The sequence below is a fragment of the Schistosoma mansoni genome, assembly GCF_000237925.1.
Source record: "Schistosoma mansoni, WGS project CABG00000000 data, supercontig 0248, strain Puerto Rico, whole genome shotgun sequence".
Lineage (NCBI taxonomy): Eukaryota > Metazoa > Platyhelminthes > Trematoda > Strigeidida > Schistosomatidae > Schistosoma > Schistosoma mansoni.
The window spans coordinates 96,072-118,277 of NW_017386111.1; the positions used below are offsets into that span (position 1 = coordinate 96,072).

At 34.0% G+C, this 22,206-nt stretch overlaps 1 protein-coding gene across 1 annotated transcript in view; it reads left to right on the forward strand.

Moving 5' to 3' along the window:
• The window catches only part of Smp_121390 (hypothetical protein), a gene marked incomplete at its 5' end in the record, with an annotated part of 37,249 nt that extends 26,947 nt beyond the window's left edge, over positions 1 to 10,302 (forward strand). The window contains 2 exons of the mRNA XM_018792567.1: positions 4,288 to 4,441; positions 10,024 to 10,302. Coding sequence (XP_018644641.1) covers positions 4,288 to 4,441; positions 10,024 to 10,098 — 229 coding nt within the window. The 3' untranslated portion in view covers positions 10,099 to 10,302. The remainder of the gene's footprint in view (positions 1 to 4,287; positions 4,442 to 10,023) is intronic.
• Positions 10,303 to 22,206: the final 11,904 nt, after the last annotated feature.

Sequence of the window (22,206 nt, forward strand, 5' to 3'; positions counted from 1 at the left end):
AAGTTGATAGTGGGAAGACAGGTGTACTGATAGTAGTAAGAATAGTAAATTACGATAACAAAAGTCTTATCAATAATTAAACATAAGAATTAAGAGGTCAAACGTGGGTAAATAGACTGGAATATCAACTTGTACTTTTAACTATTATTATGCTTGGTAACGTATTCTATTTCATTGTGATTATTGACTCAAATAGCCTTGATTGGTCTAATATTTTCATATAAATATTCATGTATATTAGAGTAAAGCCTGATGGCGATCTAATTGAAAACAATTGTTCGCTTACATATGTTGTTCTAATTATCTATATATGATTTCGACAGTCGAATGAGATTTAAAATATTCGGTTGTAATTTACTTGAACGTAAATTCTTACATAATTAATATGGGAAATATGTGATTCGACAAACAAGATTTACAAAAGATCAGTTTCACTCGTTCCGATACAATTCTATATTTATGGTTAACAAGTTCATCTAACCTTTTAGTAATATGGGCAGGGAGTCTTCTTTTAAGAAATTTAACGAAATTAGTCCCTTTGACAAATTTGGATAGTGTATTCTGTTTTATGTAAAAGGAAATATTTGGAATATTAATATTTGAACTATTCTCTATACTATGAATTTTATAACTGTAATGACTTGAAACAACTGATTTGTCAATGTTGTAACCCTAGCTAAGTCCCGATTACTGATACTGACTGGTACGACTAGTTACTATGACCATGGAATAGCTGCTACTTACTACCTACTTATTGAAACGGAATGAGACAGCGTTGTGGATACAAGGGAGAAAACAAAGACTGTCACTAATTAATACGATATCCACAATAATAACAATAATTATTATAGTGACAATAATAATAATGATAATTCAACCATCATTTCAAATATTCAGTTGACCAATAAATGAACTAATTTGACTAAAAAGTATAATTCATTACTGAAAAAAAAAAAATATATATATAACCATATACCTCCTTCCTAACGGTGACGGTAAAGAATTCGTATCAATAATTATGCGGTAATACTATAAATTTCTGTCTGTTATACATTAAAATTGTAATTATTCCAATCTATGTAATTTATAAATGTTGTTCAACAGACAGGATTCGCCACTATTCTTCAATTGCAAAAGCCTTCAATAGTCCTTTTTTTATAAGACAGACGAGAAGGAAATGTCACTATGATGCTTTTGCTTAATTTTTTTCAGTATTTAGCATTGTAATAGACTTTATGCAATTCTTATAAGAGTATGAGTATACATGGTTGCAATTTAAAATAATTCAGTTGTAATAAATCCAAAACAGAGAATATGATTGTAATATTTGTGTAGTTGGAAAACTAGATGACCCATGAAGACACTGAATTTAGGACTGAGCTATATAGAAAGGTGCTGACTACCTGGTTGAAGTCTATGAGATTATCTTGTGGTAGTGTAAAGTCGCGGTTGACTATGATCACCGCTTCAGGAAAACTACGTGCCAGTTGCTAGGTTAGATCCATCCGAAAGCCAAATATCAGAAGGCAGTTGAAGGTTGTAGTAAGATGTATTTGTTGGCGATCTCGTGGTATCAAAATAATACCGAGCGTACGAGAGTTCATTCAAGGTCACAAACAACAGAAAAGTACACTTAAACAAACAGGTGCAGTAAAACAATCACTGATACAGTTGGTTATAATAATAACTGTTTCCATTATGCTAATCGCGTTCTCTCAATAAAAGTAGGTCACTACAGTCTTAACCAATCGTTAGACTTTAAATGACATGGTTCAAAATCGTTCACAGTGGCATAGGTGAGTCCACTTTTTATCTTCCCTTAGATCTTAAGTTTCTTAATTCCTCATAAAGCTTATTAATTTTATTTCACTAAGCCATATTTTCCTCTTGAATCGTATCTTCTATGGCTAATCTTTTCTATTACCACTAATATTGTTACTATCTCTACTATTCTGGGATTCGCTAATGGGATATGGTAGATTGAACCAACGTACAAGTGTACCAGGTTTTATGTTGTGTTTGATTGATTGACTGAGGTGATGTACACTGTTAAATAAGCTGCCAATAGAGAAGGCACAATGAAATTTTAACAGTATCGAGCTAAGTGTACAAGAAATATGAAGAGTGGAATTCAAGAAGTCAATGGTGTAGTTACTGAGTTTGACAGTGACTGAATTACACAGTAGTAGTTGGACTGGTAAATTTGCATGAAGACGGAATAACTTGACGATTTATCTTTATTTTGTGAATTTATTAATACTGACTGAAAAATGAACTACATAACTTTCCCTCACTCAATATTCTTTTTACGGCATTTTTTAAATACATGATATAATATTTCAATGACTGTATTACCTTTCGACCGTAGTTTTAGAAGAGCATGGTTGGTTTTAATTTCGTTGATGATTCCAATTTGCTTTTACTGAAAATATATTTTAGCAAGAAGAATTGTAATTCTCTGCTGTTAACATAAGCGATTGTATTTGGTCAGTCTTCTTTGAAGTATGTACTTATGAAATGAACACTTCGACACTGTTGCTATAGATACATATTTTTAAAATATTTAGATTGTGGCAAAGAACCTATAAGTTGTCTTTAACGATGCACAAATACTGATCAGTATTCCTTATTCTTTCCATTTATTGTCAATTCTAAATGTGGTAACAGATCAGTAATAGTAAGTTTTGCTTCACTTTCAATAAGATACAAGCTGTTCGTCACAGTATTTAGAATTTTACACAAAAACTCAATGGCTACTGAATATTATCTCACTATTTCATTCATATCGTATGTCTTTACTGTAGATTGTAATTTGACAGCAGATATTTTTAAAATTCCAGCATATGTAAATTAATGTTGAAATTCCTGTTTAAATTAGATAGAATCCCAATAAAATTGTTCACAACCATATGTTTACTGACATTGAATATAAATATGAGCGACATTATCATTGTATATCTGAGTATTACTGTTACATGGTAGCAAAATGTTTACCGACCAGTACTCTAATGGAACACCCTTTTTAAATACACTACAAATTATTTGATAAGCGACAGGAGAGTTTTAAATATATATAGTTTTTTGATAGCCAGTAAGCTTCAATTACGAGCTGAACTTTCCCTGTTATTCTTAATCATCAGAGCTGAACATAACTTACCTATTGTGCAGCGAAGGTGATTATCAAAGAAAGAACAAGGTCCATGCTTCATTCAAAACCTAAAAGACATGAAAACGATTGTGTCACATCCCACTGTGTTTACCAATTTAAATGTGTGTGTGGTCACACATACATAGGGAGGAGCAATCGTGATCTGAAAATTAGGGTGTGTGAACATGTACCAAAATGGTTGCAAAAACAAATACAGTCGAATGACCCAATAAGAGTAGAGGATAAACGTCTATCATCCTCTATTGCCAAACATATAATCGAAACAGACCATAAGATTTATCTAAACTCGGTTTTCGTGGTGTTTTAAAAAAGTGTAAAAGGGCATATACTAAGGTTTATTGAAGCCTTAGACACACGAAAATTCAAACCCACTTTGTGTATTCAAAAACAGTTTGTTCTCACCTTAAACCTACCCTGGTAATATCAGCTTATTATCGAGAGTGATTAGGTTTTAAATTGTTTCCACATTACTTTCTTCATTAGCCTTGTCTCCTCTTCCCCTCAATTTCTAGTTTGGTTGATCAGATTGTTCGAAATGTATTGCACTAATATATCACATATTTCTGATAATCTTCTTCTTATTATTACGCTATCGAAATAACCTACCTAATTCAGTAATCAAACTTATTGCTGATAGACCGGACGTGGTTAGACATTTCACGACCTTTGTCTATATGTCATTTGAAATCAAGACGGTAGGTAAGATGATAAACAACCCACACTATTTCATGAAATCTACATGTTCTTTTCCAGGTTCGAAGGATAGACGCACATATACCTATGATTCTTATACATTATCCGGTTTGCCAATTACAGACTCCTGTTTGTTTCTCAGTACTCTCTCTCACATAGTATGTTAGGCAAATGTGTAGGGAGCGTGTTTATATGAAGGTGAATAGAACGGTCGAGGTACACAACAGTTGCCATCACTCATATAGCTATCTCCTTTGTTTGGAACCACTCAGTGACAATCTTACGGGTGATCATATTTAGAACACATTGTAAAGAGAATAAAGTTTTAAATTATTTAATTGTAATAATCTGTTGTGCAAAACCTTCATTAAACAACCAAATGTAACTTTATAATTTTTATTCAACTTTTTTTGTATTCACTACAGAGATATATTGTCGATCGGGGTTGGATGTTTAAGTTCTGGTCTTTGGCTACTCTCTGTCACATTATTCACTTTTCTTCATGCTCATGTCTTCATTTATGAAATACCTGATGATAATATCGATGAACACGAAGATGTAGTTACTAGGAGAAAAGAGGTGAGATTATATTAAAATATTACACTGAGAATATTAAACAAATGCCTCATATATACAGAAAAAGGCCTTGATTCTTTAATCTGTATATTTTTGAGTAGATTATCCAACTTGTTAAAAGCACGATTATGTTTCCAATGTGACTTTGAAATAAATGACGAAGCAGCTTGACGTTAAAGTCAAATATAGACGTCTAAATAGAATACTAAATTTCTTACCGATGTGAACATTTAGTCAATATGTGGTACTCAAATAATATAGTCCCTTTAAATATGTACAATAATAAAATGAAGTTACTTCAATCGTAATTTATATATATCTTCCCCACGAATCCAAAAGTATTATTTCAACATTGTACTTTATTGATGCTTGATTTTACAATAGGTAGAAGGGCTTGTGAAAAAGTTAACCGATTTATTTATCTTATGAGCCTCAAATTCATTTTCATAACATGAATACCAAAGCTTATTTGATTTTTATCAACTTGAAGATCATGTGATACAGACAAAATGTTTGACTGAATAACTGTCTAATAATTGTTATCGTTTAATGAATCTCTAGATAATGTCAGTTCTTGTTGAAAATCCGTCTAATATTTGTTAATTTCAATGTAAATGAAATGACTTTTCTTAAACGTTAACGTTAACGCTAAACTTTGATTTCAAATAAATCCTATGCGATCAATTAGATTGAGGTTATTCGTGATATTTTCAATGTTTAACTAGTATGTTGTGTCCCATAGCAAAATCTATTATTTTCCGTTACCTTAGTGAATGATTGCTGAATAATAGAGTGTAATTTTCATTAAAGATTTTATTAGATTTTGTTTACATTTTTCATCTGACATACTGGGCCGTTCTACACTGGACTTGTTTATACCATACAGTTCCAAATAACTCCAGATGTTTGAAATGAAATCTTCAGTGAAAATTATCCTCTAATATTCATCAGTCACTCACTGAATAAATGGGGGAAATGATTGAAAATACTTAATAAACACTAGAAACATTGAGGATAACCTCAGGGGATCAATTAACATTAACTCGATTACAAATTGATTTAAATTTATTCACTATTTTTATCATGATAAATTCACTTTGTGATTGATAACAAGCCTTTTCCTTATTAAACTATAATTTACTTCTTTTCAATTAAAAACCTTTCACATTCATATTTCCTTTTATTTTCCTACAAATTTTTCATCTAACCGAAAAAAATGTGTAATTCTTAAATATGAAATTAATACGAAATAATCCTATTTATTGATTTATCCTTTTAAATGGACAGTAAAATTAACTATCCTAAGAAAACTATAAACACCGACGTTTCTATTACACACATACACATACACACACTTGTTTCCATCCCTTGAATTTTATTGAATATATTGATCTATCTATTAAAGTTACTATAAACACTGTTTGGTCATAACGTGTTAATCAGGGAGATTTTGATAATAAATTTATTTAAATTAACTATTTAACGATACTACTATTGTTGTTACCCAAAAATATGTCTCACATCATAGACTGATAATATATGAAGTGCTAGAAAATATCGTGAATGCTGAACAAATACAACTTGACAGTAGTTTGTAAGTAAGATTCACCTTGCCAGGTATTGTAAACCCACCCACTGACCATTCAAATCTTGAGGTATACACATTAAGAATTAACATTCAGTGCTCTGCGCCATAGAATTCAGTTCATGACGGCATTGAGTGATGGACTGAGCCCTATTGACAACTAGTTTGAGGCCCTCGCTACCGTTAAAACTGACAGTTGGAAACTCTGTGTGATAGTGCTTAGGATTGTTCACGATGGTTCAGATGCATTCACTCTATGGTGTTGTGGAGAATTTTGAATTTCATTGAAATCATGAGTCGATCTAAGTTAGATCACAACTGAAAACCTAGAAGCACTGGACGGCCGTTTCGTCCTAGTGTGGGACTCCTCCGAAGCGCGCATCCACGAACCCACATTCGGGACTCGAACCCAGGACTTACGTCTTTGAATTTCAAAAACGTTTCGTACTTTTTATTCGGTGAATTCATTCATGCTTCTCAAATTATATTATGTCCAATCTATTCCATAACTGTTTATAATGTTGCTACTTCTACTACTCTGTCATGATTTGTCTTATTGACTTTTTTTCTCTGTGTTGACACTGTGTGGCACATATGTGCCGGGTTCTACGCTGCTTGTGAATGACCACTTTCAGTCAGCTCATTATGTTGCCAGATTGTCATTCATTCAATGTTATTAGTAATAATTATGTTCATTCATGACACATAGTTGAACTGAAGCAGTTAAATTTATATGTACTGTAAGTGAAACTGATTTACCTAACTGAAAGATACGATTTCTGAGGTGGAAAGCCAGTGGAATTGTGAAGCCTACAGTTATTATTTTGTACTTTATTGTATCGGTTTTCAAATAATTTATTGTTTTTATATGGTTGGAGGTAATCAACCCCGAGAAACTCATTGGTAGTCTCAGACTATGAAACTGAGTGACCCAGGTCCGATCTCAAGGGGAGCATCTATCCCCTGAAGTTTGTAGGTACACCTAACTGACGAGTGCCAAGTAACACGAAACCTGAGTCAACTAAATTTTCTTGTAGACTACCTCCAACCACCTTACATCTCAAAGAAATCCATGCTATATCAACTAGCTTAGACTAATGGCCAGATTACAACTTCATCGATAGAATTAGATCTTTATTAAAAAGGATTTGATATAAATGACATTGGTCACTACCTAGTGATAAATCAATATGACACATTGTAAATTTTGATTTCATACTTGCTATACATAGTATTATTTTATAGCTATTAAGTAATCAGATTATATATATTTACATTCATTTTATCACAAGCTCTCATTTGACTCATAAACTACTGCTGTGGTGTGTGCTACTGATGTCAACAGATATAAGTAGTATGTATTACCAAGAGAAAGTGGAGTGTCTGGAGGCAGAATGTTGAGAAAATCTGAGAGAAGGGAACGAAAACGGAGAATGATTGGCATGGAAACGAAGGAACAACAAAGTCTGGGGCAATAAATCGACATTTTGTAAATGAAGTATTACTATATAGTTCTCAGATCTCACCATGATATTCTGTAATGTTGTATTAGAATGCACTTGGTTGTTTTCGCCTGTGTTCTCGTTCACTACACTACCATACAATTTAGTGTTCCTAGCCTGTTGCCAGTTTATTATTCAAGCTCTTCTGCTCAAAGTCACTTCTGACACGTTCATATATAACTGTTATTTCTCATTTTTTGGTGTAATGCCGTCTGATCTGCTTTCATATAAACTTCGCATGTTTGAAATACATTCTTCATATAGCGAAGGACGATATTGTGTTCTGGGCTCAACGGGTGAGGCAAGGAGGGAGAATTTTACACCGAAGACCAATAAGAGATTAGAGTTGACTCAAGGCTACTGGTGCTGGTTGGTGTGTCATTAGTCAGCTCAGGGACAAGGTCATAGAAATCAATCTTCCAATTTTGTCACATGATATTTGACAGGGCCATAAGTCATAACAATACCCTCGTGCAAAAAGGTAAACGTGAAACTAATAGCTGACGATGTACTTTCAGATTTCGATTGTCAGGAAACAATGGTCATCGTTTAGAAATTTGATGAATTTATTTATCAGTGACTAAGTTTAGAAAGAATTTTCAGGATTTTGCTTATAGAATCATGACTGTGAGCATTAAAATTAATGTATACAGTTGAAAATATGAATTTTTGTTCGAATTTCAACTCAGTAATCTAAAACTCAATTCATTTTTGTATTGGTTGTTTGAATCTTCCCAGTGACGTTCAGGACTAACAGCCATTCACTTGTGCAACAGGTATGAGATTTCATTCAATATGAACTCAGTAGCTAAGTAGATGATGTAATAATGTTTGAAACAAACGATACTGGTTTCGAGTTGCTGAGTGAACAACAACTTTAGGATGCAAGTACATCCAGCTAATGAGTCCCAAATAAGAAGAGACGTGTGTCCTAGATCCCAATCCCAGCCACATCCAATCTATCCTGTAGCGGGACTGACATCAATAAGCTAATGAGTCACTGATTAATGACCTAGTCTTACAAGTGAACTGATTAGTAAACACTTATTTCAACGTGACGGGATGTTATTTAAGAACTTAACAACCCCTAAACGTCTTTTCATCATAAGTCATATTAGTCACCTCTATAACAGTGATAACGAGGATAGAAGTCTACTTTTAGAATTTTTGATTACATATGATAAGTGGAAATCATTATGTATTCAATTAATGCAACTACAAACAGAAATTACAGTATATTTCTAAATGAATCAAAATCTGAACACCGTATACAAATGAATATTACAAAATAAAATGCAGTACAGAACAAATGGGTTATAGATTTGAAAAATTTTAATTCATTCAGCAACGATACAGCGTTTGTAAGAAATTATACAAAGAAATCGATGGAGATGCTTGAAGTCACTATTAATTTAAATTTAGCCAGGGTACTGTAGTCAGAATTCTAAGAAAACTCATCAGTTTCACTCCCAAAATGTTTGTTTGTGGAATCTAAACATTCAACCGAATTTACAATTTGTTCAGCTAATCACCCCTACATACCGCTCGTCAAACAAGCTCATGAGAATTACGCACATTCTCATCTATAGAACAAAAAACTTGTCTGTTCATATCGCCACGAGTCAATTCATGTGACAAATTGTTCAGCCCGAAGAGAAGAGTGGAGTGGAAGGTACAAATTTATACTCTCTTGTGACTTAGTGAATGATGAAGAATTGTCTTACAATCTATTGATGAGGGAAAAACATGTTCTCCGACAAAACTGAACGATATGTAGATCAAGTTGAAAGTATCACTGTCTCACCTATGTCGCCACAGAAAGGTCTGACATCGTTCCCTAGAGAGAGGTGATATGACGGTAAAAGAATTAAGCCTGATAATTAGCCACTGGTTTTATTTGAAAATGAATGATCTATAGTTGTCATATCCTTTAATCTTTTGATTAAAAGATATGAATTAGAATCATACTTATAAGTATTTTTGATATATTGTATGTTGTAAACATGTTACTTTGTCACAAAAAAGTATTTTTTTGTTGGACAGTCATTTTGTCTCCTGATACCTTTCCGCTTGAGGGTTTACATCAATAATCCTGTTTCATGAGCAGTGATTACTCGGTTACATTGTATCATTGCATTTCATTCATCCATCAATATCTGATTCGTTATTCATTTTAATAATACAAATCTTGCTCACCAATGATCAGAAAATCTTAATTCATTGCCGTTTTTTACAGCAAAATTCCAGTGAACCTTTCTTTCTGTTTCCTATCATTGAATTTGTTTGTTTGACAATTTCGGTCAATCGGAAGTATTTCCGAACACGATAAGCACTGGCAATATTTTAAGTGGAGATATGCACTACGATGATGTTCGGATCTATGTGCAAACTAATGGATAATGGTCTTTTAGCATCTTTTCGTTTCAAAAATTACTCCAAAGAATGTTGATTTCAGTTTGTTTTCATTTTGCTCCGTTATGTTATATTTTTGTTTTTAGAACCAAACATTTATCACTGAAGATGAATTTGAGTGTAGAATAACGGAAAAAGTGATAATGGATCATTCATCTTGAAAATTAATGCAAAGGAACTATTCTCTCTTATTCATCGCTATTTTGGCTTGATTGCCGGCACACGCACACACATTCAAATAATACATACAATCTTGTAGATAATTATTATTTGGTTTCACTTTTTGCTTAATATTAAAATAAACATAAACGCGATTATACTCAAAAGTAAACAAATAACTCCAAACTACGTAAAGATTATTGGTCACTATCATTTGTTCTCTAACGATTAATCTCGAAAGGTACTTCCTAAAGCGCTTGTGAGAAACTGTGAATAAGGGAGTTCAGCCACGTTGGAATTGAGACAGTTACTTAACGGTGACGTTGGAAAACGGTTGCGTATTATCAAGAATTGACCGAAGTCAGATATGTGGACCAAGAGCTCCTAACTTAGTGGTCTGAATATTAAGCACTTGTCCCCCGACCCGAAGGTTATGTTTCCAATCTCTGGTGAAGTTCTGGACACTTTCTGCTGATGCGTCCCATACAAAGATGGAACGGCTGTCAAGCGCGTCTTGATTTTCAGTTGTCGTATAATACGAAACCAGTGGTAAAACATTTATATACATGAGTTGGTCATGTGACTCTTTCCATAAATAACAAGGTGGTAAAGGCACTTTCTACTAGGTTATTCATAAAACAAACGATAGTAAGAGCTATTTTGTCAACCGTGAGATAAAATAATGGAAGTAACAATCCCAGACGTAATTACGATTGATTCTAGGAGTTCCAGTTAGAAGAGGTCATCAGTAGGGCTCAAACATGTCACGTTTGAAGCAGTAATACGCCAATGACATTGAAAGATGTTTGTGCAATATCACGAATTGATTGGATTTAGACATGTAAACCACTGGATGCTAATTCATCAGTTTAAAGATTAGGTGTTCGTCGGGAGACCTGAAGGTTTTTGGTTTGATTTATGGAAGGGTTGTGGATGTGCACTCCTATTAAAGAGTCTCATAGTGGAATGAAGCAGCTATCCAGAGAATTTTGGTTTTTAATGGTTGTCGAACTAATGCCAGTAGGTGGTGTAAACTTTTTTGTATTATAGAAGAAACAGAGCAATTAAATGACCCGGTAAAATAGTTACATTTTTTTGGGTGCGACACAATTTTTAAGAAATCCTATGACATTAATGAATACGTTGTGTACGGTGTTATTGGTTAGTTAATGTTGAGTAAAACCGAATAAGTTATACTGACGTAAGCATAATATAGGGATGAGCGAACGACATTTGCATGATCTTGTGATTTGGAAGCCACTTTTCAGTCAATGAGCGGAGTCTGCTTCAGTCAAAAATATTCCAACTAACGGAGACCCATTGTTTCATTGAAGAATGAAAGCAATTCAGTGGAGGAAATTTTCTTTATGCAGATTTCGTTTACGTAAGCTGTACAATCGTATTTATTGTTAATTTATTCGTTGAACTGATTGTTTATAGTAAAATAGGATGTCGTTGAATCACCAAGAAGAATTGAAGTATCTTGTCATGGATTGTTTGCAACAATCAGATATTGAGAGGAAGTTATGTAATAATAGACTAGTAAAAAGTGCTAAGGTGAAGATAACTGTCCACTTGATAGCTATTAAGAACAGAATAACTAAAACTTGCAACAATAGTTATTCGATACATTTTTGTATTGGTTATTTGAATCTTCCAGTCGACTTTTAGGACTATAACTGACCAGTCTCTTATTGGCATATATACATCCTGTGAGGACTGCCCCAATATTATACACAGAGATGGATGAGACCAGAGTGGGACAAAACGCGCGTTCTAGTTTCCACAGCTGGCCACCATCCATTTCATCATTTATGCCTCTAATTTCTACATTATCGTTAACTATACTTTATGCGTTTAATCTGGATCATGAACTTACTTCCTCCATAAAAACTAGCTTTACTGCCTATACGGTACTTTCATTTGTCTTCCAACTGTTTACACAAAATGCACCAGATAGGTTGTAGTTTATTTAAGTTTGCAGCTTTCCTCTCTCTAAAACACGCTCATTAACTATATAATCGTTTATTTTGATATAGTGGGGTTGGGGATGAATAAGAGAAACCTGTTTACCTATTTGACTTTCATGTCACGTTTAATTATTGCCTTATTTATATATTTAGTGAATGTAACCGTTTCGTTTGTTTGTATATGCATGTGTACAGATGCATGGAGAAGTGAAATGTCAGTTTTAAACCTGAACCATCGAAAATCACACGGAAGTCAATAAACGTCAGAAATTTGCATAAATTATACCATCAAAGTGTACCCTAATATGAAGCAGAACAAAAGTAATGAGATGACTACGATAAGTTCTAAATTTAGAAAACGTTAGTGTTGCTTTTTGCTACAATAAAAAAATGGAGGTTAGACAATAACACTGTCGGATGCCGGTTCAGTGGTCTTGAGGTTAGGCGTTCGCGCGCGAGACCGACAGGCCCTGGGTTCGAATCCCACGGGCGGGATCGTAGACAAGCACTACTGAGGAGTCTCATACTAGGACGATACGGCCGTCCAGTGCTTCCAGGTTTTCCATGGTGGTCTAGCTTTAATTGACTCATGAATTCAACTATTAAATTACTAAATAGTTTCCACAAAACCCACTTCTGACAAATGGAATCGAATTGATGAAAATATTTTTACACAATTGATTTTCCTTGCAAATTTAAACAAAGTGAGAATAACAGGTTGTAAGTAACATTACCAAGATTTGACTGACTTGATAACTTCACATAAATTGAACGCTGAGTTGATTGTCAGTGATAAAATAATGATATAAATGTTTGCAATATTCCGATGTATGGAAAATTAACATTCTTGATGTTACGCGATTTAGTTTAGGTTGTTTATTCAGAGAGCGGGCATATAACGGAATCAAATGAGCACAAGTTTAAATATTTAGTTCAGTCAAAATAGGTCTAATTATGTCAATACTATGTTATTTATGGTTAAGATGACTCCGTGTGGAAGTAACATTATCGTGAAGTTTCCAATATGAAGGCGTACAATCAAAACTTATGTGTGTGTTAATGTTGTAAGAAATCAATAGAATTAAATGTGTTTGTTTGGATAAACGATTCAAACTAGATGGATGTCTTTCCTTTCTATTGAAGGCAGAGGGATTTAGCATTACATGAAACGCATCAGCTACTCGCCTTTCTTTATAACTTGAAAATCCTTTCTGAATTATCTCATCATTTTTAATATGGCATGTATTGTTATTGCCAATTTGATTTGTGGATTTCACAGTTCTACATGATTATTAGGTCTTTAGTGTAGTTTAGGTGTTTCTTGAAACGAGTCGAGATTTCATGAGAAGACTCCAGTATAGGAAACATCACAACCGACAAAATCTAATCTGTAAACGTAATTATGTGTAGATGTAAAAGGACCTTTTTCGTTTATTCAAAATAAAGCATTCAAAAGAGTGTTGTTTATTATATAGAAACAATCTACTCTTCACTAATTGACAATCCAGTAATTAATAGTTTCAAATAACGAAAGAAATCCGTTGAGTCATTGAAGAGAGAAAAACAATTCAGAGAAGAGAAGTTTCCTCCGTCGATGATATTATTCACTAAAGTCCATGAAAAGTAGAAGGTAAGGTTTTCAAGTATCAAAAATGTATTATTTAATTGACTAAATAAGTTCCGAATGGAAGATATTTGTCAAATAAAAGAATATTTGGATACTGTGAATCGATCGTCTGTAAATGTCAAATATAGAAGGAAATTTATATAATGATCAAACGGCTAATGAAAAAAACTACATAACGATTTGTAGACGACGAATAATTATCCTATTTCATAGCTTTAAATCACAGACTCACCTTAGCTTAGACCATCATTGGAAACCTGAAAGAATTGAACGGCTTTCTGGTCCCAGTACGGGACTTCTCAGAGGTGTGCATCCGCGAACCCAGATATTCCAGAGCCACTAAAGGATAACCAAGACTCTCCGATACAACACAGCATGCACCGATCGAATCACACATGTCGAGGAAGCTTTGGAGGATGTAAAAACCTTTACATATCTAGACAGCATCATCGATGAACACGGTGGATCTGATGCAGATATGAGGGCACGGATCGGCAAAGTAAGAGCAGCATATTTATAATTGAAGAACATCTGGAACTCAAAACAATTGTTAGCCAACACCAAGATCAGAATTTTCAATATAAATGTCAAGACAGTCCTACTGTATGGGACGGAAAGTTGAAGAACTACGAAAGCCATCATCCAGAAGATACAGGTGTTTATTAACAGTTGTCTACGCAAGATACTTCGGATCCGTTGGTCAAACACTATCAGCAACGAGCTACTGTGGGAGAGAACAAACCAGATTCCAGCCGAGGAAGAAATCAGGAAGAAGCGCTGTAAGTGGATAGGACACATTGAGGAAATCAGCCAGCTGCGTCACAAGGCAAGCCCTCACTCGGGATCCTGAAGGTCAAAGGAAAAGAGGAAGACCAAAGAACACATTACGCCGAGAAATGGAGACAGACATGAGAAGAATGAACAAGAATTGGACAGAACTAGAAAGGAAGGTCCAGTACAGAGTGGGTTGGAGAATGATGATCGGCGGCCTATACTCCATTGGGAGTAACAGGAGTAAGTAAGTTAGTAACTAAAGAATAACGCGTTGGCATCTGAAGAGAACGGTAGTGGGTTCGAGTCTCGCATTGATAATCAACTCTGTTATGCAGCTAACGAATCCAAAGTAGAATTTAACACGCGTCCTAGATCCCACTGCTAGCAACCGTACATCTCTGCTTATAATGCTTGTGACTTAAGGCAATATCGAAGCAGTTCACAGGATGCATATATGCCAATAAGAGACTGATCAGTTGTAGTCCTAAATGTCGACTGGAAGATCTGAACAACCAATGAAAACAAGAATAATTAAAGGTAATAATAGCTAATCAATAATTAAGGATAAATAAACAACGTAATAACATTAGATAATTAATACTACAGTAAAATTGAACATCTTACTTCTTACATCTAGATTATGTTGGAATCGGGGAATAATTTTAATCTAATTTAGATGGAACACAATGAATCGATCGCATTCTGCAAACATTATTATCCTTGCTTAGTATGAAATATGTTCACATAAGTATTTTGTAAATACAAATGGTTGGTCATTGATTATTAAATGATCAATATCACTTTTGTACAGTCCTCATTGCCGATTGAATGCTATCAATCAGGTTGTAATGCAGCCGCTAATTTAAGTGGCTGAAGTGGTTGAAGTTAGTCGACAGGAAACCCTGGACCTAGGTTTTGTGCTATTCGACACTCGTCAGAAAGGTAGAGTTCCAATATTTGGGGATCTGATACTCCTCTTTAAGGATCCGAACGTATATCGTTACCAATGAGCTTTCGGGAGCCACTACGTTTCCCCATAGATTTTATCATGGACTGAAATTAACTAGAAGAATATCAGAATGCTGAGTACTGGATAGTTGTTTCATTGTATCTTTATGTCCTTTAAGAATATACACTAACAGATCTATACAAACTTTCCAGGTCTTTACCCAGTCTCAATCTATAACCTTAAAAAGGTCCTTCATACAGAATTATTTATTTCATAACTAGCTTTATACTGCTGTTACCATTTGATTCTTTGTTCCAACTACGTATGTATAGAGAGTTGTAGAAATACTAACATACTTTTAAATCAAGAAGTATCTCCCACTGAAAAAAATTCCCATCAGCATTGTAGCTTGCAATATTTGATTATTGATTGGGCATCTATCGGAAGAGTCGATTCATTCATATACATACAAAACATATAAGTAACCAGACTTGTTGTCTCCCTTCATAATATTTCAAAAAAGTGTTAATCAAGTTCGAATTAGAATGTTGGATATAGTGATCACGTAGTGCAATAATTGAAATCGAGTCATACGGATTATATTTTTCCTAAGGATCCTCAATCACTCTTGTATATTATCAATAATGTGTAATAAATGTGCCAGAATATTTGGATTTGACCGTCTAATATTTCAAGAAATAACTTATACTCACTAGTGACTCATTTCAACAGGTGAGAAGCCGTAACCAGTACAGTTCAACCTGTTGGATATAAGGTAGGTTGACTGCCCAATATTACAAAATAATTGAAGTAAGACTTCCGAACCATGGAAGACCGACTCAGAGCTCTAGAGAATAGGTGCTTGCAATGAGACCTGGATGTGTGTGGCTTGATTTCTGCTCAGGCAGTGAGTGATCATTGTTGAGGAGTACCACACTAAAACATAACAACTACCTAGTACATCCTTATTTTTACTGATTGTCTGACCAAGACCAATTCGCCAACTAAACTATGAAAATTAAAAGATTTAGGATAGTTTTCATGACAAACTGACAACACTGGAAGAAAGATCTTATGACAGTGAAGGCTGGACAGTCATTTTAGAATTCCTCACCAATGTGAACTCATGAAACTATACACAAAACTCACAACCTTCGGATCTCATATACATTGTGTGCAGATTACTACGTCGTGATGTTTATAAATTGTCTTACTTTGAACACTGTTGAACTAAATCAGCCGTAAATTAATAACAAAACTTGGTCATTTTATTTCGAAGTTATTCACTAACGAGGACACAATTATTGTTCAACTGGTTGAGTATGGCGATTAAATCTATATTCAAAGATATAAGAAATTTATAAAACTTAATTCTAGAAAAACTGGTTGAATAAGTTGTCTATTCTCATCTAACATTTAAAGATCTTTAAATTATCTAAACCAACATAAACCAAAAATAAAAATTACACAATAAATGTTAAGAACTTTAAAAATACATAAATAGCACTGACAAACTATAGAGTAATGATCGATGAACGTAAGGATAGTATATCAACGATTTGAAATATTTTCAGTACCATCAAAGCCTGTTAGCAGCACCAAATATATGCATAAAAATACGTAGTTTGCATGTGAAAACTGTCAATCATATTCAAAAAAACATAACAGTCCCTCTTAAAGGTATCTTAGATCATGTTTAAAATTATTACGAAGCTAGCTAGAAAATTGTTTAAATTCTTTAGTTGAAATTAATGCATGAATGTGCACAATTCAAATGTTAACGCTAATAAATCATTTCCAAATAAAAATTCTACAGCATCGATGATAACGCCACATACAGTAAATCTTAGTAGAAGTAGTAGTAGCTTTGTTGAATATTTTGTGTTTCGTGCAGTACTCAGTTCTACTCTCACAATTTGTCCGAGTTCAAAGACAAAAGATTTTCGATATCCGCACACAAATGTGCATCAAATAAGTTAACTATCTGGAATCCAATTAAATGTTTGTAAGGAAATCAGCGATAGTGACATGTTCAATTTTTAACTACGTCAATTTTAACAACTTGTTCGTCGTATTGTATATTTACTGTCTAAAGTACTGTTGGGCTTTGATGCCTTTGCTTGCGTGCATCCGTTCTAATGTACTGGCGTCTCGTCCTACCAGAAGATAAAGATGTTAATGGAGTGGATTGTTAGAACCTGACAAGATAACACTTGCTAAAATTTTGAATGTCTATCCTCAACTGTTATATCGATTGATTGGGTGTTAATATATATGAACGTGATATGATCGCCCAATTAGAGAACAGTGTTTTTATTGATCGCCCAATGATACACAAAACTGTATGAGCAGTCCCGAGTACTCGTCAGTCCTGCTTTCTGCCTAGCCCAGCCAGTTAAGTCCAGAACACCAATAACAGCCTCTGCAATATGAATCATTATTGACAAACATACTGGGTTTATATACCAATCAAACAGACCACATCGTACCATAAAATAGAAAATAACACTTGTACAAGATTTGGCCGAATGCGGCTGTGAATAGGGGGAACAGTAATCAATAGACTGGGTATAACTCAGGAATGGTAAGTCGTACAGTAATAGTCTATGGGTCAAAATAAAGCTCATAATAAAGTGAACATTGGTATGAATAGTTAAGTTACTTAACAATTATACAATAGATATATAAGAACTCTCGTCTAAATTAGAGCGAATAGTTTCACATACAATAGGAAACATATATATCACATTAGTCCATAAATAGTCCTCGGAGTTACCATTCATAATTCTCCACGGGATATAACATCAACCATATCCATAATTGAATCAAAAGATTCACCACATCCCTTATTGACAGTCTTTAGCACTCTCCTTGACACAGCAAAATTTTTTTTCTCAAAAGTCCAGGAAAGAATAATAGATAATATGTAGTAATTTGCAAATCGTAAAAGTAAATACGGAGCAACGTCGAAAGCATGCAGTATGTTTGGATAATAAGTCAAACGAGAAGCTTCCTTTGATACCAATAAAACATGCGAAGATCAAGAGAGATCATTCAAAGATTAAAACAAATAAATGACTTCTGATACTGTTTTTATTAACGAATCTCCATCAGTACAATTTTTATGGGATTCCAACAGAGTATTTAACTCTTATTTGGCCCTAGTAAGTGGGTAGACATTCTCAAGGCCACTTTAGCATTGCTCAAACGTCGTTCATAATTTATAGCCTCATACATTTAACTGATCGTTTCATCCTATTATTTACAACTGTACTATAATGTGGTTGACCACATTCACTCGGGTTTTGATATTAAAAATAAAAGTCTACTTCTAATTTGTAAGTAGTTAAACAAACGAATTCGGATTAATGCTGGATGAAATTCCCCCAGCCATTAATAATAATAATAATGATAATAATAATTATTATTGGATTCACTTAGTATTGTTTGTTTGAGTCTTCCCATCGATGTGTTAGGACTGCAACTGGCCAATAATAATAATTATTATTATTATTATTATTATCAGAAAGGGTTTTTGTGGAGATTTAGTATTTTGATGGTTGAAAGCGTGAGTCAATTGGAGCTAGACCACCAGGGAAAACCTGGAAGCACTGGTAGATCCTGGGTTCGAATCTCCCGAGGCGAGGTTGTGGATGCGCACTTCTGAGGAGTCCCACAATAGGACGAAACGGCCGTCCACTGTTTCCAAGTTTTTCCTGGTGGTCTAGCTTCAATTGACTCACGCTTTCAACTATCAAAATAATAATAATACCTTAATTGAGAGTATAGAACATAATCTTCTCGTATGCAAATTTCCGTTTTTGCCTCATTTTCTGTTTTAAATAATCGAAAGTGTGTATATACTTCAAAATATCTTTAAATCAACATGTAAGTAGAGCGATCACAATTAAATAAATGTTTTAGAGCAGAACTCTTAATCCTTTTCCTCTCATTACCAGGCTGGAATATGTCCCTGCAACTCTTAGGCTACTTTGTTGGAATTCAAGTCTCCAGGTTTTCAACTCCAATTAATTCACGATATAGTTATATTCATTCCATCATAACACATGTAGACTTCGAGTCACAAATGATCCAATTCTTTTATAACATGAATAAGTGGTCTCATAATAAAGGTGAAATTGCAATTAAATTATCTTAAAATTAGTCGTTCATTATACTCTGTTAACATTTAGAAAACCCACATGAATTCAACATTCATTTTTAGGTGAAGTATGAACTCGTGTTCACAATTCTATCTAGCCTTATCATGAATATGTTCAGTTGAAAAAACGCTTTAATCAGATGTTTAGATTAAAATACTGTGGTAATGAATTATACATATATACATACATTTACACTAATTTCCGAATATTACTAGTCTGATGTCAAGGCTATCCCCCCACCCACTTTTCGTTAAAGCATTGTTTGCTTGGCTGCTTATTGAATGACTTCCGAAATATTTCTTTTCACTAAGACTGAGCATGGATGACTAATATGACTAAGCTGATCGATAAAGTCAGCATTAGAAAATTATACATCTAGTTGAGTGTTTGTCTGTCTATCAACTAAGAGTGTGGCTTTGTTTCTATTAATTTGATTTTGAGCGTGGACAAACCTACTGACCATACAAATTCAGCCCGTTATTCACTTTGCCAAAAAGGTCATGACCTGGGAATTTGGCTATACGTGTATATGTGACAAAATAGTACTATGAAAACAATGGATTTGATGACAGTTCAAGAAAAAATGGAATCATTTACTAGACCAAAAATAGGCTAATTTCTAATTAGGGCTGCCTCATTTCACCACGATGAGACTAATAATAGAACACCTGTATCCATGTACGCTAATGGTCATTTTCACGTCAGTTATTCACCTAAAAATGTCTTAGGTTACCCATCCGTTTCTCAATCCTCAAAAAGTGTGTGCATATCTGTTCATCTGACAAGCGAATGACTCTATGAGAGCATAACCTTTATCTGAGATTTCTTTTTCAGCATTTATATTTATCCACCTCTGTTTGCTATGAACTCGCCAGAGTAGCACAATCGAGCATCCCGGATAAAAAACGGACTGAAATGAAATCTGCAAAAATAACAAATGCTGCACTCACTAAATAAATAACAACATGCTCGATACTACTATATGAGTAGACATGGATAGTTCAATGGATCCGTCTCATGTGCGCGTGTACTTAACTTGATTTAATTACTCAAACTCGGTTGTCATGCTCTTATCGTTTAATATTGTTCGTGTTGTGATGATCACATTCGCTATGATCTCAAGGTTATTCAGAGATATCAAACGGATATTCGTTTACTAGACAGCAACAATCATAGAAAAGGTAGTGACAAAACTTTTTTCCACATTCACAGTTTATCGGCATTCCTACGTACAATATATTTTAAGGCTGAAATTTTAAAATTGAGTAATCTATGGAACTTTCTCATTTCTTACGTTTCATGTTCTATAGATTACTCAGTTTGTCTGATGAAAACTGAAATAGCTAAACATCCTGAATAAAGTGAATAAAGAGACATTAACGTATTTGTCGTACAAGGAACAATTTTTTTTTACAATGAGTCCGTCAATAATGAATCTGTCCAAAAAAATGAACAAATTTGAGAAAGCAAACACAGAAGATAAAAACGGACTTGTCTATTTCGATAATGATCCCTAACAGCTTATTTGTTCAAAACAGTAATAACTACATTGCTGAATCTCCAGCCTCTAGTAAACAATGGATTGATATAATAGTGGGAATATACTGGTCTCCTGTTGTGTTTCTGTATCATACAACCTATTCCGCTTAACTGTCTGAGAAAATCTGGTTGAAAGTAAATTTCTTTGAAGGGAGTTTCTGGCATATGTATGCACCTATGGAGAACTTTTCAGGAAAATTGCATTTTAAGAACAATTTTGAAGAAATTTCGATGTATCCACACGACACGACAAAAGGATCTCGAGATATAGAAATTTGTAGAAATCCATTTTCACATGACCAAAATTAGCTGTTTGAGACGAGGCAAATAAAAAGCACTCCATAAGACGAATTACGATGAATAATCGACAGTTTAAGCTAGTCATTACTTGAATAATTATATTATTATTGTAAAATGGATCGAACTTCTTTATTCCGCAAATCCTTTATAAACAACTGTGGAGCGACTCCACACTTAACTGGACCAAAACGACATATTAACGTCTGATAATCTTGATGTACTAATTACGTGACCGCATCGTATAACAGTTTCAGAATGGGAAGTATTCGAGTCAGTCAAACACTGGATCGTATCCAGTTGCTTAGATTGAATGGAACTCAACTGTGTCCATGTTACTTATTGTTTAATATATAACGGATTACCTTTAAAACCTTTTTCTGAAATGAAATTAGGACCAATGAAGATATCTCTGAAAACAAACGATCTTATGTGTTAGTAATTTCGCAATTTATGGGTATTATCGAATTCAACACTGAGTAAATAAATCCCCACCTGAGTAAAAAAACTTGTTACAATACACTGTGTCCGTACGGACTGATGATCAAGTGTTTTAAGAGAGGGGAGATGATAGACCAATCACCGTATGATTACGGCTCGAAGTCACATAAAACAAGGTCGATATCTTATAGGTCAAGCTGAAAATCATATGCTTTGTACGAAGTCCATAAATAACCTTGAGGAATCAGCCAATCATCGCTCGGGAAACATTCTGAAAGTAATAACTTATAGGAGACAGAAATTACAAAGCAATATAATATAAATATGAAGATGGAGATTGGGCAAAAGTT